General features: G+C 48.5%; 1 protein-coding gene across 4 annotated transcripts; it reads right to left on the bottom strand.

Moving 5' to 3' along the window:
• Window positions 1–160: 160 nt before the first annotated feature.
• Window positions 161–24,175, bottom strand: LIPE (lipase E, hormone sensitive type). 4 transcript variants are annotated; one of them, XM_069946443.1, is made up of 10 exons: window positions 24,025–24,175; window positions 9,239–9,777; window positions 7,949–8,039; window positions 6,386–6,531; window positions 5,786–5,971; window positions 5,287–5,581; window positions 3,919–4,146; window positions 3,514–3,672; window positions 2,855–3,420; window positions 161–489 (listed from the first exon to the last, which is right to left on the bottom strand). In XM_069946443.1, the coding sequence occupies exons 1-10, from the start codon at window positions 24,074–24,076 to the stop codon at window positions 199–201; spliced, it is 2,553 nt and encodes an 850-aa protein (XP_069802544.1). In that variant the 5' UTR covers window positions 24,077–24,175; the 3' UTR covers window positions 161–198. The 4 variants fall into 4 exon arrangements, with proteins under 4 accessions (XP_069802544.1, XP_069802545.1, XP_069802546.1 ...); XM_069946444.1 differs by lacking the exon at window positions 24,025–24,175 and adding an exon at window positions 15,481–15,501; XM_069946445.1 differs by lacking the exon at window positions 24,025–24,175 and adding an exon at window positions 10,781–11,418.
• Between the last annotated feature and the right edge of the window lie 453 nt (window positions 24,176–24,628).

The following is a 24,628-nucleotide window of genomic DNA, read 5'->3' as shown; positions in this document are numbered from 1 at the left end:
CTGTGTACTCTGCTTCCCTCTTTATAACTATTGCACACAACCGGCATTACCCAGCGGGCTCCACTGTGGTCCTGAGGCCATAACCAGTCCACACTGGGCCGGGGTAGCCCTGACCTCTGCTGGTAATACCCTATTACATTGGGAGTGATGAGTGACGCTGGTTAGTTATTGCACTTTATCAAGACGGTTATTATAGTCTTAAGCACCGATCTCTCGCTCAGTCACCGGGCTCTTCCCGAGGATCCTCTCCAGTTTGCGGTGTTTTCTGGGAGCAGCAGGTGGTGGGACGGGAGGCTCTTCTCTTAGGATTTGCCGGATGCGCTCTATGCACACGTTTGTGGCGTTTCTTGTCTCAGGTGAGAGGTGAGCAAGGGTCAGGAATCCATGGGGGAGATCTTCAACCACTTTTAGGGTGACAGGTCGACTGAGGGAGCGCAGCCTCTTAGCGAACATCACAGAGTCGTCCAACATTGGGTCAAGGGCACAAGCCTGTGTGGAGAGAAGAAGCAGATGTGAGAAGAGCCATTATGGCCTAGTCTGGTCTCATAGAGTAAAACAGGAAAGGGGAAGCAGAGTTTAGCTCTGTACAATGTTACCCAGGCTACTTTTTAGGAATCACACAATTAAAGGGGTCGTCCAGCGAAAATCTTTTTCTTTCAAATCAACTGATATCAGAAAGTTATACAGATATGTAATTTACTTGTATCAAAAAATCTCAAGTCTTCCCATACTTATCAGCTGCTGCATGTCCGGTAGGAAATGTTGTTTTATTTTCAGTCTGACACAGTGCTCTCTGCTGACATCTCTGGCCAAGACAGGAACTCTGTTTGGGTTTTATATGAATCCCCATAGAAAACCTCTGTTGCTCTGGACAGTTCCTGACATGGACAGAGGTGGCAGCAGAGAGTACTGTGTCAGACTGAAAATAAAACATTTCCTGCAGGACATACAGCTGCTAATAAGTATGGGAAGACAAGATTTTTTTAATACAAGTAAATTACAAATCTATATAACTTCCTGATATCAGTTGATTTGAAAGACAAAAAAGATTTTAGCTGGTTAACCCCCTTTAAAGTGCTGTACACATGGGGTATATGTTGGCACACTGTTATAAAGGCATGCCAACATATACCATAGTGTACCTGAATTATTCCCCAACGTACAACACTAATAGCGCCATGATCTAATCTGCTCCATTATTACTGTAAGTGCTTTATAAATGATTCTTGTACTGCAGAACCTACTGCTTTAAGGGTAAGTGAACTGCAGAAAATGTCCTTGGTATATTTACCTTAGGAGTCATTTACACGTTCTGTGCACAGACCGAAATTACGGACGTTGTGCTACGGACTGGAATCCGGAACATCCTGAAATCAAGCTCTGAAACTGTTTAAAGGTAGCTTCACACGTACCGACTCGCTGCTGCCCAGTTCCCTCTCCACTCTGTATACATTACCCGTCCTCGCTGCACGGGGTCCCAGCGTACTGCTCTCCCGCCCGGCCAATCAGTGTGTTGCCCTGCCGCAGCCACTGATTGGCCCGGGCGGGAGAGCAGTACGTCGGGACCCCGTGCAGCGAGGAGAGGTAGAGTATACAGAGCGGGAGGCGGGCGGCAGCTGAAGGGGTTAAGCGGCCGGCTGAATTACATACACGCAGCGGTCGCTCAGACCGCTGTGTGTATGTAGTGAAATTGATCTGCCAGGAGCTAGCCGACTCGCAGCGGTATGTGTGAAGCTACCCTAAAAGTGTTATCCACCACTAAAAAAACATGGCCACTTTCTTCCAGAGACAGCACCGCTATCGTCTCCAGTTTGGCTGCAGGTTTTGGAACTCATTTCTATTAAAGTGAATGGAGTGTAATGCTCGACGCCGGACTTCCCCTTTAAACTATTTCAGAGCTTGATTTTGGTAATTCTGAATTCCAGTCCATGCACAGACCAGAAAAGCGGGACGTCAGAATGCCCCCTTACTGATCCCCTGCTAGCCCACTGTGCTCCGGCCTCTGACAATAATGTTCTGACCCATGTGACCACTGCTGCAGTCGTGTGTTGAAATGATATGTTATGGCCGGAGACCAGTAAACAGGGACCAGTGGGATAACAAGGTATCGGGTGACTCACAGCTAAATCTGCAATGTGTGGATGATTTTCGTTCCCTTGGAAAACAAAAGGGGGGAAATCTGAAACAAATCTGTTCTTTTTCGGCAACAGGAACTGACATACTTTTAAAAATTCGTACGGAAGGTCATTACCTATGTGGATGAGAGTTGTTAAAGGGGTACTACGGTTAAAATCTTTTTCTTTCAAATCAACTGGTTTCAGAAAGTTATATAGATTTGTAATTTACTTTTATTTAAAAATCTCCAGTCTTCCCATACTTATCAGCTGCTGTATGTCCTGTAGGAAGTGGTGTTTTTTCTTAAGTCTGACACAGTGCCCTCTGCTGCCACCTCTGTCCACGTCAGGAACTGTCCAGAGCAGAAGACGTTTTCTATGGAGATTTGCTGCTGCTCTGGACAGTTTCTGTCTGGGACTGAGATGTCAGTAGAGAGCACTGTATCAGACTGGAAAGAATACACCACTTAATGCAGGACATGCAGCAGCTGATAAGTACTAGAAGACTCAAGATTTTTAATTAGAAGTAAATTATCTATATAACTTTCTGAAAGCAGCTGACTTAAAGAAAAAGATTTTCTCTGGAGTATCCCTTTAAGATCGAATCCACGTGACTGATGGTGTACTCAGCTGCAGACTTTCTACATGTATATTCCTACTGAAAACCTGCAGCGTTTCCTCCACACGTGATCATTGCATTGCCTAATAGGTACAATAAGACTACTGGTTGTCTTACTCACCACAATGTGAATGGGAGGGAGACCTTGCAGCATACTGTCGGGTGCCAGCAGAGGGGACATGTAGGGATTGTGTACAATAGCAGAAGTCTGCAGAGTCATATTAGCCACCCCATTCTGGGAGCGCAGAGGCTGGAATCCCTCAGGGAACCCCAGTGAATAAAAGTTAGAGGGCTGAGAGGATTTCTCCTCAGCTAAGTGCACGGGAGGGATGTTCTCCTTGGAGTGTGTTGAGGGGTCTCGGTCGCAGGAGTGCTCGGTTTCGCTCTCTGTCAGAAAGAAATTGACCTGTTCCTGCTGACTGGTTGGGGACTGCGGTGCACCCGCTCCAGGACTTGACTGGACGGATAAGGAAGATGGTGATGGCTGGTTCCTTTCCGTACCACCTTCTGATCTAGTCTGTGCTCCTCTTTGTCCATATTGTTGGTTAAGGGTGTGCTGCCCTATGCTAAGCTCACTGTATGGATGTCGGCTCAGATCCTGGGTAGTCCTGCTCTTCATGGACAGACGTCTGTTTATCGTCTCCTCATCGGCCAGTGCTGCCTCGGATACACTTTTCCTTACCGTTTCTGGAAAGGTATTGATACATGACAGTAGTTACATATACAGCCACTAACAGATTGGCTTCACTAACCACTGTCCTCAGTAGGTCCCCTACTTACCAGGACTTGTCTTCTCCTTAGTCCCCTCCATTAGATTGCTCAGCCAGGAGGCGGCACCCTGCCGGATGTCTCTAAGAAACAATGCAGTTCCTCGCTTTACTTGGCTGACCGCACTCTGCTTTACAAGCATTCGCTCCTCTACTGGGACGCGCTCGGTGCCTGCATGAGACAAGATATTCATTATAGGTATGACCAAGGGTATACATACTATGGAGACAAGCCACAGAGCTGCTATAGAGACCACAGAGAGAAGGATGTACAACAATCAAAGCAAAAGAATCATGCTGCTATCCTCTCCTGTAATGGGAGCAAGGACTGGGGGCCTTTGGACCCTACATAGGGGTGTATGGTAATATAGAGGAGTTCACTGAGACCCCCCATTCTGCCATTGAGAGTACAACATACCTGCATATGCACTTAGACACTTTGACAGGACACTGAGGGGCAGCAGGGGGTCCATCAGGGTGAGGAGGCGGGAGGGGGAAGCTGTAGCCTGCAGTAAGGTAGCTGGATAGGCAGCCATAATGCCATCAGGTAACCTAATACCGACAGAGGCTGCACGGAGCGACACTGTGATACACAGGTTACCACCGGCGCTGTCACCAGCCAGGCATATTCTCTCTCCCGTGGATCCTAGAAGGAAAGGTGGACACATTAACAAAATCCTAAAGCTCCAGGCAAAACTATCTCTATATTACATAATGAATGGACAATACCTACAGGGAGATGACATTATGTGTATTGTAACTTGAAGGGCTCATCAAGTTAAAGGGGTATACCACTCAAACATCACTTTTGATATGTTGCAACCCATTGTGAAAGTAACAATTCATTCCATACTTGTTTCTGCTTTCTACTGAAGACACAAAAATCTGTGCGTGAGCTTTTCTCTCTGTCTCCCCCTCCTCCTTTCAGAGACAGCTGATGTAAACAAGTCCCTGGCAGGCTTCATCTGCAACTTTGTAGTTTCAATATAATGCTGGGAGAGTTATTCTGAGTTATTCAAGTTGCTGATAAACTCACTGTTCCTTCCAGCCTTACAAAGAAGCTACAAAGTTGCAGATAAAGCCAGTCAGGGGCTTGTTTACATCATCTGTTTTAGAAGGGAAAGGGGGAGGAGAGGAAGACAGAGCGAAAGGCTCACACACACATTTTTGTGTCTTTAGCAGAAAGCAGCTGCTGAGAACTGGAGGAAGGAGACTGAATAGATAAAAATGTGTATGGAAGGGATTGTTAGTCTCACTATAGGCAGCAACATATCAAAAGTTATGTTTGAGTGGAATAGCCCTTTAAATAGATTCATTTAGCAAACTTGTCTCCTTCTCCTAATATGCAGCTCTTTTCCCCCCATTTTTGATAGCCCGTCCAACACTCTGCTCTAAAAGCAGTGGTCAAGTTAGTGTGAACAGGGGTGCTGTTTGGTCAGTGACAGTGACACTGCTCTTGACACTGACACACCTTAATGCAGCGATCGCTATACACTGATGCATTTAAGGGGCTAATGGCTTACATCAGTGTCATCGCTGGTGTCCATCATCGACTGTAAGTAGGTGCTGGTGATAGCTCCCGAGCTTACGTCATATTACTATAACAAAAGAATGCTTGCAAGATACACGAGGTTCTGTGTATAATAGATCTTATTAGTGACTTAAGATGATAAGGAGACAAGAACATCAACAGGCAGATATAGTCCTTACTGAGGAAAAAAGCAAGGTAACAAAAGGTGTCTCTGGCTTGGCAAACAAATATAGTAAGAAGAAAGCCCATACTTACCCAGTAGGCGACAGTTTTTCAGTGCCCAGCAGTAAGCGTAAAAGCATTCCTCCAGGGCTCTGGGGAAAGGAGCCTCAGGAGCCAGGGAGTAATCCACAGACAAGATGGGGGCTTCCAGATCCTGAGCCCATGTCCTCAGGTACGGTTCATGAGACTTGGAGGTCTGAGCTACAAAACCCCCACCGTGGAAATGAATGATCAGGTCAGGAGAAAGCGGGCCTGGGCGAGATCTGAGGCGAAGGTCCAGGCTCAGAGGTCCCTCAGGTTTGGTGAAAGCATTCAGTTCTTCACTCTCCTGAAATAAAGACATAAGTCTATATACAATCCACCAGTACTGCATATACCTTAACTTATACATCATATAATATCTCCTCCTGCAATCACACTCAGAAAATCCTTACTAATGCAGAACTAAAAGTGAATGGAGCGCCAGGCATCTGTACAGAATAAGTGAAGGATGAGACGTTCCTCATTGTTACATAAATACACCAGGACATACCTGTCCTTCCCGCAGCTGATACGATATCAGACGCATATGAACTGGGCCAGGCCCGGTATGAGCTACAGGGGGATTAATGGTCACAGTGAGGTTTGGGTCAGAAAACACAGGCATTTCCAGTGGCTTGGGGGGCACAGTGAGGGTCTTGTTGATGCGTACAGCCGTGGAGGCTATGCCAACTATAGACTGCAAGCAAAGAGAAAACAAACTTCAATTCATGAATAGAGACCAATCATTGTAAATTCTGCAAATCTCTAATATGATGTGTGTAAAAATTCAATAATATTCAAGATCTCTGCTTGCCGTCAGTGAATAGGAACATTCTTGTTTATATCCACATACAGGCCTAATACATCTTAGCTGAGAGTTTGCTACACTTGCATACAGTCCAGACCATGCGTGTCAAATTGTGGCTCCTCAGCAGATTTACAACTACAATTCCCATGATGCCTGGATAGCCAAAGGTGTCCAGTCATGATGGGAAATGTAGTTTTCCAACAGCTGGAGGGCCGCCAGTTTGACACTCCTGTTGTAGACAATCCTCTGTGATCTCAAACATCTCTTCCCCCCCCCCCCAGGTAGCATCAGGTTATCACTCACCGTGAGCACTTCCATCTCTGTGATGTTCCAGAATGTCTTCCAGAAGTTTACATCCAGGTTCTGCGTGATCCTCTCAAACTCTGCTCCCCGAAGCTCAGGATCTATGGCGTACCTCCCGCTTATAAAGAAGGAGCTGGCAGCTACACCTGTGGGAGGAGATGGGGGTTCATCACTTGAATGGGCCACAATAAAGAATATGGAAGAAGCCGTGCCGATTACGATTACTGAGGCACAAGCACAATATGGCGGTGTAGCAGACTTACCGTAATAGGTTGATAGTGCTCCCTCAGCTGTCAGTGAGAGCGTTACGAGGAGTAAGAGGGGAAAGGGTCACATTGCAATATAGGACATGTCTCCACACACACACAACTATACAGGCGCACTACAAAGCAAAGAGCTGATGTGCATGGGCAATAGGAGGACAGAATGCAGCTGCAGGGGCCAGAAATGTACAAAAGAGCAGCAAGGATTGTCCGGCTGCCTTTTGTCTCCATCTTTCGGTCACTTTATTATTAGTATCTGACAAAGCTATAGGGTGAAGCTAATGTACAAAGACTTGTACAGACATGTAGCCAAAAGGCAAAGGAACCGGTCTGCTCAGCAAGTTCTAGATGGTTCTGCACTAGGAGGCACTCACAGCAACAAGGTCACCATGCATGTATGGTCCCATTCACCGCACATTGCATACTTATATACTGTGTTTCCAGCCTTAAAAAAACAAACTTTCTATAATATGCTGCTTCCCTGTGTCCCCCTTAGTGTAATCTGTACTGCTAAAAGTGGTCTCTCCAAATCAGCCATTCCATCTGCAGAATACTTCCACTGCTCCCCTGACAAGCAGGCAGTAAGCCATTCTGTATGGAAAGTGACGGAGCAGGTGTAGATGGACGTGCACATTGCTACACACGTTACACACCAGGTGGAGCCATTTTATTATTATAACTCTTCCCTGGATCACCAGACCTGGCTCTAAAGGAACCTATATACCCCTGTGTCCTCCATGGGGAGTGGGTAAGCTCTGGCAGTAGCTTATTTCTCTGAGGAAAAAGGGATCGGGCAGCGATAATCCGACCCCTATCTACACTGGCATTACATTTTAGGGGAGACTTGGGAGTCCCCTATACAAACTATAAGGATGGTTGAACCTGCCGCCAGCAGCTGGATCAGCTTAGGGGACAATCCAACTATCCATAGATCCAAGATTCTGCACTGCAGTCTGTATTCATCAGGTCTGTGCACTACATCTCCCACAATCCAACACAGTATAGTATATGCCAAGCAGCCACCGGTCCAACAGGGAGATCTGAGCTCAGAACAGAACAGCTGAACGTGGCTCTGAATATGACCAGCCTTGAATTACATATAATGTTCTTAAAGACATCTGCAACATAAGTGAGACACTCAACATTATATGTAGTTTACATCTTCAGGGGAAAATCTACTGCCACATGGAGATGTAACATGACATGAAATATCAGACAGTCGCACGCCATGCAGAACACCGGCATCGGAGCGAGCAATCGGCAATGCTGGCTCCCACCCTCATCCCCTATAGAGACTTACTTATCCCAGATTCATGACGCTTGTAATTCTCCCCAAAAGACACGAGTCCGATGGAGATAGTCTGCAGGAACGGGCGGATGGATGGGGTGAACTGGAAACAAAAGATAGACAATGGCAATGAAAACACAGAGCACGTGGAGGGAGAAGGTAACAACAAAAAAATCAGCAGATAGGAAGTTAGGGCAAAGGTTACAAGTCAGGATAATGGGATCAGGTGAGGGCGTGAGGGGTCAGACAAACTGGAAGTGGGCACTACTGTGTGAGCAGCTGACGTGGGGACTTTGGATTGTTATTTTAATGAGGAGCCAGGGCTTCTAACCTTTTACCTCACCTTCTTTCATATCTATGAATGGTCTTGTAAAAGAGGGATATATAGACGAGAGTGACAACTGCAGGGTCACGACTCCAGCAATTTGAAAGGTGGGGGTCCCTTTAAGATAAAGCTCCCACAAATAATATTGTCCATTCACAAGATAAGTGATACATAGCTGATATTAATGGGATCCCCCACTAATGACAAGGACCAGGGACCTATATCCCCCAGGCCAGTGAAGCACAATGCTGCTCTATGGGTCTAACAACAAATAGACAAGCACTGTAATGTCCTGTCGGGTTTATAGATGACTTACTATCACTGCATTTAACTGGGGGGGGGGGAATGGACCACCATTCTTTTCATCAGTGGGACGCTCAGCGATGACACTTATCGTCCCTCCTCATGGGCTTTAAATCTATTTCCACAATCCAGTATACAAGGCCATATTTTCCCTCCACATCACACCATTCATATTGGTACATAAAAGTTGTCCAGACCTCTATAGAGTGATGCAAATGTCTCCCTGGTACCTGGCATTAACATAAAAGAACATGTCCTGATGTGAAAGAGGTCAATGAGTCATGTGTTCTGGGAACAACGGGCATCGCAAGGTGAGCGGAGACCAATCACACAGCCGGGGGAATCCATGCAATCTCCCTCCTATCTTATCACTGGCACAGATAAGCGGCCGTCATGTCACCGTCACACATGCCAACAGAAGATCAAGGCTGCTGAGAAGGTCGAGGGCGGAGGACGCACAGAGCCAGGGAAAGTGTGGAGGGAGTGAGTCAAAGGGAAAGTACATAGAGGTGCGTACCAGGGGCATAATTCACACATGAGGCAATGTGAAATATAATCTATAGGAATCTATACTATCTATATTATCAGCCCAGGCTGTAGCCTCACATTTTTTTACTTCCAACAAAAGCTGGACGTGCCCTCAAAGAGTACATGGTGGAGGTTACTGCACTCACCTGGAAGCCGAGACACCGTCCATAGAAGCAGCCTTTGTGCATAGTGCTGTACTCTTTCAGGAACTCCTCGGACAAGCCTCGCTCCTGCCGGAAGAACAAGTCGCCGTGGCGGTTGGCGGTGAGCAGGCGCTGTGCAAAGCAGAGCAAAGCACGGAGCTGGGTGAGAGCAGCTCCGTAGGCCTCTAGCTCGGCGCAGTTGTGGGCGGCCCTGAAGAAGAGGCTGCGGCGGCTGGCTGTGACATAGCGGCACTTATGGAGGATGTGCTGGGTGCATGCCAATACCACCTTCAGCAGACTGCGGTACCCATTAGCCGGGGTGTCGGGGTCCAGGTCAAACAGAGGACACACGGCAGCTAGGGCGCGCAGGGCGGGCTCCAGTCCGTGGGCTTGTTCTTGGATGCGGGAAAATGCCTGGACCAGCCGGGAGGACACTTCAGAGCTGGACTCCCCAAAATGTAGGATGTTGTCCTGGCACAGGGCATCCACGGCCTGAAACAGGGGCCGGGGATCCATCTGCTCGGGGGGCACAACCACCAAACCTACAAAGACAGAGGACAGGGATGACAAATAATGGAAAGAGGACAGAATTACACTGATCCCTATGGAAGAACATAGCAGTGTGGTCTATACCTCTGACAGACAGCGCTCTCCTCTGTGCCGCAAGGGAAGTTTCACAATATCTGCCTCGAGGGGGTAGAGAACAAACAAGGATAGAAGTAACCCGTCCCTACCGGAGCTCCATTCTTCATTTACTATTTACTATCCAGTAAGCATTTAAAGTCTGTAGTTATATGTCATCTTGGAAAAGCTGGAAGACAACCAGTATGTTTCCCATCACAGCTCTTACAATGATGGTCACCCAGCTTTTCCAGAGACCTGGACATTGAAATTACTTAGTTACGACAGGCCCACTTGTCAGTGATGTCAGCGATCTGGAAAAACTAAACGATGACGGCTACGGCTACTGAAATGGAGGATGAACATTGCAGACTCAACAAACATAAAGAAAGCTTTTCAACAAGGTCGATGCAAGGGTTAACATGTGATGGAGGCTGGGGGTTGTAGTGCTGAAACGGAGCCTGAGAGTCCCAAGTAGGACACTACTGTTGTCTATGGACAGGAGCGACACAAATAAGGCTCTGTTCACATTACTAATAGAAGCATAATCTTACACCTACACCTGAGCTGTATGCCATCTACTGCCCCCTGTTATCAGCCACTGTAAGGTAAGTGTGTATACATGTATGTGACTGATAGCGGCAGCCTGTATATAGCGCTGTGGACATTAGGATTAGTATGTTATAGTAGGTATGTGTTGTACATAGGCAGGGGCCCCGTCCTCCCCCACATCTGCGGAGCAGCTGTCCTCTCCTTATCTCCAGCCCAATACGCCTCAGCACAAGTCGTGTGACAGTAGAGGAAAGGTCACTGCCAGCTCGGGGAAGATGACTACGAGAAACAGAGGACAGCCAGAAGAAAAGCTAAGGAAAGATATAAGCATGACGCTGGCAGCCGGGACATACGCTACCCCCATCATCATACCTGCCCAGGAAATCACTCTCTCACTCGTCTCTCAGGGCGGACTTTGCTTGTTCAGAAAATAACTTCTCAATGTCTAAGTGAACTCCACCTCATATAGCTATAAACCTAGAGGGGGAGGAGGGAGCCGCAGCTGGAGCTGCCCACTAGGAAAGTGCAGGAGTCTCAGGAGGATGCTGCCCACCCCGTCACCGCACATGGGCATCTCACCCGGCATTGCCCTATCACTTATCAGCTGAGACAGTGCAATACATTTAACCCCGTCCCCTGTGCAATTTATTGGGGCTCAACCATACGTCCCCCCCAATGCGATCTCTGGGTCAAGAACAGACGCGTCACCTCAATCTGATATGGATTTAATGGAAAATAGGGGGATTCAGTTTTACAGAGAATTTGGTGCAGAATCCACAAGGGTATACTTTGTACACACAAGCCGCGGGTACTACAGCCGGTCACTTTATGTGTCCCTGGGACATGTCCAAAGCTTTGCTCTGCCTGGGGTCTGGGTGCTGAGAACCCCAATAATCTCTAGATATAGAAGCATGTAGCTAAGTGCTTCTCTCTTCATCTTTCTTCAATATCTATCTTGCAACACTTTAAGGCTACGAGCATACACAGCATTTTCAGACTTATTTTCAGCCTCAACAAAAAATCGGCTAATTTCATAGGTTGAAAAGTTCCGAAAAATGTCAACTTTTTTTTTTTTTTTTTTTAGATTAAAATAGCCTAAAAGGTGTCCATGGCATTTAAAGGGGTATTCCGAGATGTTAAAATTTAATATATTTTGCTGGGATTGGTGTAAAAATAAAAAGTAAATGATACTTACCTGCCTAGGTTTCCCCCCCAACTCCCTTTCCAGCACTTTCTGGACCTCACCTGTCACTACTTCCAAAACAAGACATCTGAGCAGGACCTGCCCACTCAGCCAAATGACTCGGTGAGGCAGGACACCGCCATGGCCAATGATTGTCCAGCAGATTGACAAGCAAGGGGACTGGACTTTGCTGAAATGGGAAACCCAGGTAGCTGAGTATCACTCATTTTTGTTAATTTGAATCTGCAACATCATTAAAATAAAAAATAAAAAAATTAGCATACTGAATTACCCCTTTAATTTTACATTTACATCTGTACTACTTAAAGCTATAAAAGTTGTCACATTAAATTCATAAACTAAGAAGCTGAGGAGGACCACAAATATACAATATGATCTTGGGGCCTCCACAATTAGCCCTTTAAGAAACAAAGGGTGCCCTGTGAGGAGTGTTGGTCTACTAGTTGGCTCGTTCCTGCCTGGCACCACAACATCACATGGCTGTCAATGAAAGCATCCCCCCATCCCGGGCGCTCTCTGCCCACAGTGCCCTCTGCACAGGATGGGACGCAGCATCACTAGGAAGCCGGCCAGGATATTTTTGTCCTTTATCAAGAAAAGCGGAGCATTGTCCTTTCACCCCAAACAACAACATACAGGAAACAACACAGTGGGGGTCACATACTTCATGGCTTATGCTTTGCAGATTTTTGACTATAGACAATCATGGTGTCTATACAATGAATAATGGTTCAGCTATTCCCCCCATCTTCCCTATATACATGTATATGTGCACCTCTTTTCAGACTCCTTTTGGCAGCTGCTTATCTCCTTTATCTCTGGTCATGTTGGAATCTAAAGGCCCTATCACACTAAACGATTATCGGCCGTACTTGGCTGATAATCCTCTGGTGTAATAGAAGACAATGATCAGCTGACATGAATGATATCGGCTGATCGTTGCTGTCGTTTGTCTATCAACATGTTGAAAGACAAACGACCAGGATAGTAACGATCTGCTGCTGTCTCTCTGTGGAATAGGAGCGGTGGCAGCAGATCGCTGCTATCCGCAATGGGCTTCCCGGACGATCTAGCGATCACCAGGGCAGCTCCCCCCGCGGCCCCCCCTCACCTCCCATGCACATAGTTGAATTTTAGGACCCTGGACCAAGTAATGACGTCTGGATGCTTTGCAGTCTACAGCCATGTGCACTGGCCTATAGAATACAATGGGTCCTATACTGTCCACATGGATTTTGCAAGGGGCCCATATACCTTCAATAACTGATAACTGAAGTTTCTTTCCGGCCCAGCCCCAGTCCTCAACATACACACACACAAAAAAAAAAAAGGGGCTCTGACTGCAGCTTCTCTCTCCTAGAACAAAGGGGTCAGGCAGTAGTTTTTCCATCACACCCAACTACTATCTCCACCGACATAATCTGTCGGTGACCAGTCAGGACAGCCCTATACACCTTACACTGACGTCCCATCTTGCCACGAGCGGTGTGCATGGCCCACTAAAGTATAATGCGTATGGGGACCTTCGAGCTCATCCTACTCATCCATCTATCAATATAAATATTAAATGTCTGTAGTGAAAAACCCCTTTAACAGGGGCATCAGGTGCTAGGATAGATGCATCTGTGCCAAGACAACCCAAACCACTCAATGGTTACTGACAAAACAAGACAAGACAGTGGAGAACCCTTAAAGGGGTACTCCAGCGGGGGGGGGCACTTTTTTGCTGGGACTGGGGAGGAGGTGGCTGAGGGAAAAGACATCCACTTACCTTCCCGGTTCCAGCGGCGGGTCGTCTCAGCCACTCAGTGACAGAGCCGGGATCTGAGCGGACTTGAAACGTATCCCGCCTCCTTCACTGAGTAGCTGAGCGGACCTGAGACGCCACGTCTCGGGCCCGCGTCAGACACCCGGAAGCAGCCGGGAACAGGGCACCGGAGCGCTGCGATGCGGGACCTGCCGCTGGAACCGGGGAGGTGAGTGGACATCTTTTCCCTCAGCCACCTCCTCCCCGGTCCCAGCAAAAAAGTGCCCCCCTCCCGCTGGAGTACCCCTTTAAGGTTGGCTCAGATCTACACAGTCTACTGACTACCAAGCCCTTCCAGACCAGACATGTCTCTGAATAAAAGAGGAACCAAAGAAAGTGGAGGAACAATGTGCCATCCAACATGGTGTCGAAAGCTACACAAGCTGAGAGTACAGGGGCAGGCAGTGTTTTCGGAGTCCAGCACCTGCTCCCCTGCACACAGGCACAGCTTACATGTGAGTTTTGACATAACCAGAGGGGCAGCAGAGAGCAGAATAATGTTATCTGCCCTGATTCTTCAGTAACGTCTCACCATGTTGCAATGTCCCATGCCACAGATTCCCTGGCAGAACATGAAACCTTTTTACTTGGAACCCTGGAGTCCGAACAAAACTTCCCCTACTCCTGGAACAAGATGTGTTTATTCTGATGGACGGATCGTTCCCAGCGGGCCCATGGGACATAACATACCATCAGGGCGGGGGTGCCCTCTGTACACAGAGCCCAAGCAAACACTGGTGAAGACCATATGGGTAAAACATGTGCAGGGAACAACACGGACCCATGAGTCACTGGATGCAACAACACCACCACCACCATGGGGTCACTTGGCACGAGCGGTGTGAACTACGTAGAATGGGAGAGAACTCATTATTCTGTCACCTTTATCATCAGAACAACAGCGTGCCATCCACGTGACGGCTCCAATATAACCGAGCATGGAAACAAGATGACCGATATAGCCGCTGAAGACGAAAACTCTCAAGACAAAAATGGAGTCAAACCCACCGTGTCTATATATTGGCTCAACGCCAATAGGTAAGCCCCCATACACATTAGAGCCTTCTTCTCCCTACATCATCTGACCCCCAGACACGTTCGATAGCTGGGCTCTGCTCTGGTGTGTATGGGCACCTGACCTCCTCGGTATACAGTACTTCCATTCCCAGCATGCCCTGGTACAAGGCTTTTATACAGCGTATGTATGGGCACCTGACCTCCTCGGTATACAGTACTTCCATTCCCAGCATGCCCTGGTACACGGCTTTTATACAGTGTATGTATGGGCACCTGACCTCCTCGGGATACAGTATTCCCATTCCCAGCATGCCCAGGTACAAGGCTTTTATACAGCGTATGTATGGGCACCTGACCTCCTTGGTATACACTATTCCCATTCCCAGTATGCCCTGGTACAAGGCTTTTATACAGCGTATGTATGGGTCCCTGACCTCCTCGGTGTACAGTATTCCCATTCCCAGCATGCCCTGGTACAAGGCTTTTATACAGCGTGTATATGGAGTGATTGCACATACCTTTCTCCTGTATGGCTCTATGAGAGTCATACACAACGTCCACCCTCCCCGCTCACTAGCTGCGGTGTCCGTGACTCCTTGATGCTGATTGTTCCCTTATCCCCTCTAAGTCCCTGTAAACGCATCCTGTCTGTAATGTGATGTGGCCGCCTGTAAATGAATCCACTGAACAGGGCTGGGAGGGACACAGATGCTGCCAGAGAGTAAAGGAGTCTAGAAATAAAGGGATAACGCGTATCTATATACCAGTGGCCGCTCACCACTACTAGCATCAGGCACGACAATGGGGTCCTGCAGGCATCTACAGATGTCCATTGATTTCCTGTATTGCTTCTGTCATGGGGGTCTCAGCACACACAGACCCTCCATGATTGTCTGACAGGACCCGCCCATGTGCCTTATCATTTACAAGCACAATTTAAAGGGGAAAATCTATAGGAGTTCAGACTAGCAGAAATGACACTGACAACATCCAGTGAACATAGGTGAGGCGCAGGGTATATGGAGGGATCCATAGATTACTTACAGTGTAGGTGGTGATCTCCCGGTATGTATAGCATTTACCCCCGGCTGCTGCATGCTAACCAGTGAGTGAGAGTGAAAGGTCAGAGGCAGCCAATGATCAGAGGGTCAGCGGTGGTGTGATGGGCCGGGCTCACTCCATACCAGGGGGAAGGGACACCTCCCCACAGCCCCTATGGCCGGACACCAGTCACAACTCAATGACAATGTCAATAGACATGTCAGCAATGCTACAATACTGATCAATGCATTGGCAGAAGGAGGGGAAGCTGAAGATCACAATAGGATACAATTCCTTTATTCCGGGATCCGAGGATCCAGAAATCCTGATGATCAGGAACTCTACATTTACTCACCAACCTGTGCTAAAACTACAACTCCCATCATGCCACAGGATTATGGTAAATGTAAGTTCTAAAACAGCTGAAGAGTCACAGGTCATGATACACTGCACAGGGCTTGATGGGAGTTGTAGTTGTGCAACAGCTAGGTCACCAATGATTGGGCAACACAGCTCATGAGATGATGGGAGGTGTAGTTTTGCAACAGCCGGGGAACCAACGATCAGGACACACAGCTCAGGGGATGATGGGAGCTGTAATTTTGGGAAACACTGCTAAGGACATGATGAGAACTGTAGTTTTCTGACAACCACTGGAAGGGATGGGAAACATTGCTCAGGGTATACTGGGAGTTGTAGTTTTGCTACAGCTGAAGAAAAAAAGGTTAGGAAATACTGTTCATGGGATGATGGGAGTTGTAGTTTTGTAACATCTGGAGAACAACTAATTGGGACACAGCTCATGGCATGATGGGAGTTGTAGTTTTGTAACATCTGGAGAACAACTAATTGGGACACAGCTTATGGCATGATGGGAGTTGTAGTTCTGTGAAACATTGCTAAGGACATGATGGGAGCAGTAAAAAAAAAAACAGTGTAGGGGATGGGAAACACTGCAGAGAGCATACTGGGAGTTGTAGTTTTGCTACAGCTGGAACGCTTGGTAAATACTGCAGAGGGGATGATAGGAGTAGTAATTTTGCTGGTTGGGAAGCACTGCTCAGGAGATGATGGGAGTTGTAGCTAGCAGACATTCCTGGGGTGGGGGACGCTCCCCGCCTGATACAAGGGGTGGCCGCTCAGTAACAGAGCTGGTTTTCCACTTCTTGTGGAATGTCTGTTTTCCGACACAAAGCAGAAGCCCCTACAGGAAAGGGTTAATAAAACATCAAAGAGCGGTAATAGGAAAAGCAGGCCGCACATTCCTCCCCTCCCTGCTAGATGACCCCCTATACCTCCATGTCACACATGGTACCCCACATTCCCAGAGAGCCCCCGCGCATTATTTACCAGCCTGAGCTTCCATGTCGGTCACACAGCCGCCACCGCTCTCTAGACGTCTTCTTCAGCTGTGATGTCTCAGAAGAACTTTCATCAATATTGCATAGAGAGCTGGAAATGAAGCCTACGGATCGGGTGACCGGGGCCCGCTGACTGTGCCCCCACATCCTCTCATGTGCCAGCTGATGCCTGACACGCTCTCATCAGGCCCTGGCACACACACGTATTACATATCCATGTTATACAGATCCAATACACACTGCCCAGGCTTCACCTCTGTTGTATACCTACAGCTCCAAGGTAGGGAACCATGGCTCTCCAGATGTTGCATAACTACAACTCCCATCATGGCTGGACAGCCATGATGGGAGTTGTAGTTTTGCTACAGCTGAAGAGCCAAGCTCCTCGCCAACATATCGGCATCAAGAACGGACGGATCACTTGCTGTCTAATATATCCATGTTATCCACATCGCCTGTCACTGTATATCACCTTACTTATAAGGCTGTGTTCACACCATGCAGACTACTGCTACTGTGTAGCTTTTCTGCACCAAATCGACATATGTGTATGAACTTGTCCGTAATAAAAGAAACTGCTACATACATTGCGGGCTCCTGGCGGCAGACAATCTATACCACGGCTGTCACACACAGGCCCTCCAGCTGTTGCAAAACTACAATTCACATCATGCCTGGACAGGTAGGATGGGAATTGTAGTTCTGTAACAGCTGGACGGCTTGAGTTTAACACCAGTGATCTATACATATGGTCTGCCACTAAACTCTCTTGGCAGTGATCCTCAACAAGTGGCTCTCTGGCTGTTGCATAACTACAACTCCCAGCATGCCCCAGCTAATGTAATAAACAGCAGTGATCCTTTCTAACCACAACAAACATGAGATGACTCATACTATTACTATACATTACTATGTGCTTACATGTCACCATCACGTTCTCTTATACACATAGCAATGGCATTACTGTACCTATCACCAGGCACTGGATCTGATCAGAGGGAGGAGGGGGCACCTTTAAGAGTAACTTCTAGTTAGGACAGACCCCTTCTTTATTTAAGGGTCTTATGATCGGCAGCCCTGACTCCCCAGCTGTTCCTATTGACTGCCCATAAAAAGGAAAACTGAGGCAACCTCTGGCATCGGCTCATCTCATGTGGGCATCAGGCACGTTGACATCCAATATAGATTAAACTGGCACCTGTTCATCCCCCGTCACAGGCTGTCATACTTTCTTTACAGGGATTATGCACCAACCATGGTGTGAAATCCAACCTGCCCTGTAATACATGCCACACGGCCATCTTGAAATCAGCGGATTTGGCCAGCATTTACCTATGGTCACAGTCCATTTAGGACAGGTCCCCAGGCCGTGGACGTTTCCACTTTAAACGTGCGGTGAATTTGCAGCGAAAGCAAGAGGATTTTTCTCGTTGGTCGTTTAATAATTGTCTGCTATTACACATACAATTATCACTTAAATCCGAACAATCTAACACTTTTTCGAACGATAATCGTCTCGTGTAATACGGCCCTAAGGGTGGTATTACACGGAACGATTATCGTTCGAAAAATCGTTAAATCGTTCGGATTTGAACGATAATCATTTCGTGTAATAGCAGGCAACGATTAAACGACCAACGAGAAATCGTTGATCGTTTAATAGGATCCGGACCTATTTTTATCGTTTGATCGTTCGCTCATCGTTCGGTGGAATAAGAATTCACAGCTGAAACGTACGCAATAGCGACGACTAAACGACCGCAAGAACTATCATAAATAACGATCATCGTTTCGTGTACTTGGGCAAACGATTTGGGGTCGTTGGTCGTTTAGATCGTTTATCGTTAGTCGTCGGAAAATTGCTTGGTGTAATAGTACCCTAAGTCTGCTGCCATCCTGGGTGTAGTCAGCTTGGTTAAAGGGGTTTTCAAAGTAGAAACCCACGTTAGCCTCTTTGTTATGGGAAGGCTACTCCAAGAGATGTTGCTATGTCATACTGACCCCCACACACACCCAGTGACGTAGATGCGGGGTGGTCATTGCCATTGACTACCCATGATCAAGGACCCTGACATGGTCATGTGATCACATTACAGAGATACTGAACGAACCAAGGGGACAGATTCAGTGTCGGGTCAGAAGGGCTGTGATCTCCAGACTGGAAATGCTGTAGATTTTACTTGCAGACCTGTTTACATGAGTGAAATCTGCACCAAGTGCACAGCAACATGTTTATGTCACACAGCAGTGATCCCACAGAATAAGGCAGAGCATCTCGCCTCTCTTGCCCTGACATTTCTATCCATTTACAGCCCTGTAGTTTCATCGTGACACCAATGTCCTCATCTCTCCTAATAATAAATGCCCTTCAATAAAAACAGAACAATAACCGCACACTTGTCCTGGCTCCAACCACAGCCATAGTATCCCACTGCACTAGAGAAACAAGATCCCCCTGGCAAACCTTTATCCCCCATATCCTGCAGAGCGGCCAAAGTCCAAGGAGAAGCCGGACGTTTCCTGGAAAGGCTCTCTCAGCTCTTGTGAAACAGAGATTTAGCCTTGAGGCAAGCAAAGGATGGGAGGGTGAACGGTTACTTACGTACGGCCGCCGGGTACATGGTGGCATCTCTGCTCTGCTGTACGACCGCCGGGTACATGGTGGCGTCTCTGCTCTGCTGTGCGGCGGCCGCTGGGTACATGGTGGCGTCTCTGCTCTGCTGTATGGCCGCCGGGTACATGGTGGCGTCTCTGCTCTGCTGTATGACTGCCGGGTACATGGTGGCGTCTCTGCTCTGCTGTATGACTGCCGGGTACATGGTGGCGTCTCTGCTCTGCTGTATGACTGCCGGGTACATGGTGGCGTCTCTGCTCTGCTGTACAGCGGCCGCCGGGTATATGGTGGCGTCTTTGCTCTGCTGTACGGCCGCCGGGTACATGGTGGTGTCTCTGCTCTGCTGTATGACTTCCGGGTACATGGTGGCGTCTCTGCTCTGCTGTATGACTGCCGGGTACATGGTGGCGTCTCTGCTCCGCTGTATGGTGGCCGGGTACATGGTGGCGTCTCTGCTCTGCTGTATGACTGCCGGGTACATGGTGGCGTCTCTGCTCTGCTGTATGACTGCCGGGTACATGGTGGCGTCTCTGCTCTGATGTATGACTGCCGGGTACATGGTGGCGTCTCTGCTCTGCTGTATGACTGCCGGGTACATGGTGGCGTCTCTGCTCTGCTGTATGACTGCCGGGTACATGGTGGCGTCTCTGCTCTGCTGTATGACTGCCGGGTACATGGTGGCGTCTCTGCTCTGCTGTATGACTGCCGGGTACATGGTGGCGTCTCTGCTCTGCTGTACAGCGGCCGCCGGGTACATGGTGGCGTCTCTGCTCTGCTGTATGGTGGCCGGGTACATGGTGGCGCCTCTGCTCTGCTGTATGACTGCCGGGTACATGGTGGCGCCTCTGCTCTGCTGTATGACTGCCGGGTACATGGTGGCGTCTCTGCTCTGCTGTACGGTGGCCGGGTACATGGTGGCGTCTCTGCTCTGCTGTATGGTGGCCGGGTACATGGTGGCGTCTCTGCTCTGCTGTATGACTGCCGGGTACATGATGGCGTCTCTGCTCTGCTGTATGGTGGCCGGGTACATGGTGGCGTCTCTGCTCTGCTGTATGACTGCCGGATACACGGTGGCGTCTCTGCTCTGCTGTATGGTGGCCGGGTACATGGTGGCGTCTCTGCTCTGCTGTATGGTGGCCGGGTACATGGTGGCGTCTCTGCTCTGCTGTATGCCCGCCAGGTACATGGTGGCGTCTCTGCTGTGCTATACAGCTGCAGATGTACTGACAGACAGATCTATCCTGCTCTCAGATCTCGGCTGAACATGTCTCAGCCAATAGGAGGAAACACCTGACAGCTGTCACATAACTTCCCATAGATGTCAATGTCTGCAGGTGATCTCTCTGCACCTGTTTCCCATCAACAAAAATTTCATTTCAGACAAAAAAAAAAAAACAGAGCAAAGCTGACAGAACCCCTGATCTGTTTATATCCCACCACAGACAACATAAAGGGGAACGCACGGGTATATACAGTGTACTATAGATCAGAGCTAGATAAACAATCCACGTCTGTCACATATGGAGCACCTGGAACACACCCTTAATACACAGACTCATTGGAAACTCTCCAGTGCCCTGTAGGGAGAAGCCGAGTTGCAGAAGAGATTAGTTTTTGTCTTTGTTGCAAACGCATACATATCCTCTAAGTGCTACTCCACCCCTGACCATAAGCTGACCTCCCCATCTACATCTCCCTTACAGGCGTATATTATAGTGGTATACTGTATTATATAATCATTTCTAAAGAAACCTTTGCGGCCTGAAATGCAAAAACGTGCGCAAAGTTGCATCAAACTATTTCCCTAAAGTAAGGGTCCAATGGCGGCCCGATCAATAATGTAAACAAGGGTTGATCTGCTAGTTCACCTCTCCACGCTCCCGATCTTCTCCTGCCCATTGCTTGCTTGTATAACAGTTTATTCAATCGTTATCACGTAGCAATGCGCAGTCGGTGGCCTACGATTTTGGTGTAAGACCATTTGACACAATCAATTGATGATCTCTACTACATGGAGTGATTATCGCTCCGTGTAATAGGGCACTAAGTCAACTAATAGGTGATAGGAAGTTACACAAGAGTTTAAAGACACAATGACTGTAAGGATACAAACACACACACCGTATACGCAGCGTATTTACTGCTGCGATACGCAGCAAATACGCAACAAATACGCAGCAGATTAGATCTAAATAACTTAACACAGCATCAAATCTGCAGCGTATTTGCTGCGTATACAGTGTGTGTGTTTGTACCCTAATACTTTTTGTGCGTCTTCAGGCTATGTTCACACTACGTAAGTTCCATAGTAATCATGACCGTGATTTCTGCGGTACTTACGTAGTGCTGCCTTCTGAGGAATCCAGTCCGGAGTGTATACACATAGTATACACTTCGGCTGGTACCCCTAGCGGTGCTGCGTGAAACTGACATGTCAGTTTTCTGCGGATGCTATTCAGTAAATAGCGGCCGCAGAAAGCCCTGTCAGTGCACACTCTATTGTGTGCATTAGGGAGTTCTGATGCGGGCGCGCACGGATGCACCTGCATCAGAACTCAGCACTAAAGATCATCCGGCCGGTACTGCAGTTGATGATCTTTTCCGTGCCCGGCTGTTCCATGAGCCGGCCGGTCTCATACAGCGTCTGAACATGGCCTCAGACTGCATGGTGTAAGTATACACTCTGACAAGTCAGTGATCCCCAGCCTGAGGATATCCAACCAATCCTATCCTGACAGCCTTCAGAGAGTTTTGCAGGCAGGCCGCCAGTTTAACACCTGGGCTCCAATGTAATAAATGGATCTTCTATCTATGCAGCAGATCCCTTGGGAATTTGCAAAGTAACCAAATGGATCAGTAAATAGGATCATAACTTATATTTATTCTCAGAGGTTTGTTCTCTAAAATGATATAAAGAAAGTTTATTGCGGGACTGTGCAGGTCCTGATCTGTATCGTGTGGAGTCCAGGCCAGGCCCGGAGCACTGACTATCCGGGGTATAATTACTATGGCACTAATGCAGATACTTAGCGTCCTGACTCACACTACATAGCAATGATCTCATAGCTGCAGCTTTCCAACTACAACTCCCAGTATATCCTGATATCACTGTTATGGGGGTGGTTGCTGTTATGTGGGGGTGGGGGTGATATCACTGTTATGGGGGGAGGTGTGGTGGTTGCTGTTATGGGCTTAGGCGATGGTTGTGTATCTGTGGGGGCTCTTATGGGTGTGTGTGTGATATCACTGAAGGGGGAAGGTGAGGTCACTGTTATAGAGGTAAGGTCTGGTGGTTGCTGTTATGGGGGGTGATGGTTGTGGCGCTGTGGGCGCTGTTATATGGGGGGGTGATATCACTGTTATGGGGGGTGATGGTTGTGGATCTGTGGGCGCTGTTATATGGGGGGGGGGTGATATCACTGTTATGGGGGGTGATGGTTGTGGATCTGTGGGGGCTGTTATATGGGGGGGGTGATATCACTGTTATGGGGGGTGATGGTTGTGGATCTGTGGGGGCTGTTATATGGGGGGGGGGTCTGGTGGTGGCTGTTATATGGGGGGGGTGATATCACTGTTATATGGGGGTGGGGGTGATATCACTGTTATGGGGGGTGATGGTTGTGGATCTGTTGGCGCTGTTATATGGGGGTGGGGGGGGTGATATCACTGTTATGGGGGGTGATGGTTGTGGATCTGTGGGCGCTGTTATATGGGGGGGGGTGATATCACTGTTATGGGGGTGATGGTTGTGGATCTGTGGGGGCTGTTATATGGGGGGGGTCTGGTGGTGGCTGTTATATGGGGGTGGGAGTCATATCACTGTTATGGGGGGTGATGGTTGTGGATCTGTGGGGGCTGTTATATGGGGGGGGTCTGGTGGGCGCTGTTATATGGGGGGGTCTGGTGGGCGCTGTTATATGGGGGGGTCTGGTGGGCGCTGTTATATGGGGGGGGGTCTGGTGGGCGCTGTTATATGGGGGGGGGGTCTGGTGGGCGCTGTTATATGGGGGGGGGGGGGTGATATGACTGTTATGGGGGGTGATGGTTGTTGTGGCGCTGTGGCAGTCCCTAACACTGAGGTGGCAGTCCCTAACACTGAGGTGGCAGTCCCTAACACTGAGGTGGCAGTCCCTAACACTGAGGTGGCAGTCCCTAACACTGAGGTGGCAGTCCCTAACACTGAGGTGGCAGTCCCTAACACTGAGGTGGCAGTCCCTAACACTGAGGTGGCAGTCCCTAACACTGAGGTGGCAGTCCCTAACACTGAGGTGGCAGTCCCTAACACTGAGGTGGCAGTCCCTAACACTGAGGTGACAGTCTGATTATGGGGGCACTATCCCGTTATATGACAGGTGGCTGCGCCCCCCGCTCTCCCCCTGCAGTCAGGACATGACAGGACACTCAGGTAGCGGCTCGGATGTCACAGCCCCCTCCACCCTCCACGACAGATGTCTCCGCCCAGCCCCGCCTCTGTACACACGCTGCCGTGCCGCACGCCGGTAATTACACGGACACGACATACTATAAGCGGCTGCCGCTATACATAATACACTGCACCCGGGATACACTTACTTGCATATCCATTTCTCTCCGCTCCTTCCTCCCCATCCCCGGCCGGCGCCATCTTGCAGTGACGTCATCGGACGGCTGACAGGACGACCACGCCCCGTCCCCTGGTCCCAGCCGAGCTGCGGGGCAGTCACGTGAGGACAGGTGTCAGGCAGTGTCACGTGGTGCGCAGCGTCAGCTACCTTACGTGCCCTGCAGCGGTGGAGGGAGGAGCTGGACACAGCAAACCAATCAAAATACAGCTTTCATTTTACCAGAACTGTTTAAGAAATGAAAGCCGAGCTTTGATTGGTTGCTATGGACAACAGATAGTTCGCTTATTGATAGTTTTGATAATCTCCCTTACTGTTGCCTATAGCGACCAATCAGAGGCCAGCTTTCAGTTTTGCTGTGCAGATTTGAAAGTTGAAGTCTTTGCTATGGGCAACCAGATTTATTTTTGTTAAGATGCCATTAACCCTTTAAGGGTGTGTTCCCACGTATAGAATCCGCAGTAGATTGGATGGCGCAGATATCAATGTAACTAAATAAGTGAACACAACTGTGGATCCTGTATGTGGGAACGCACCCATAGGGCCTCAGAGTAAAATCAGCGCAATAATCCGTG

This window comes from Dendropsophus ebraccatus, chromosome 12 (assembly GCF_027789765.1).
Source record: "Dendropsophus ebraccatus isolate aDenEbr1 chromosome 12, aDenEbr1.pat, whole genome shotgun sequence".
NCBI classification, from domain to species: Eukaryota; Metazoa; Chordata; class Amphibia; order Anura; family Hylidae; genus Dendropsophus; species Dendropsophus ebraccatus.
Note: the sequence above shows the minus strand (reverse complement) of the source record. Positions and strands in the feature narration are given on the sequence as shown.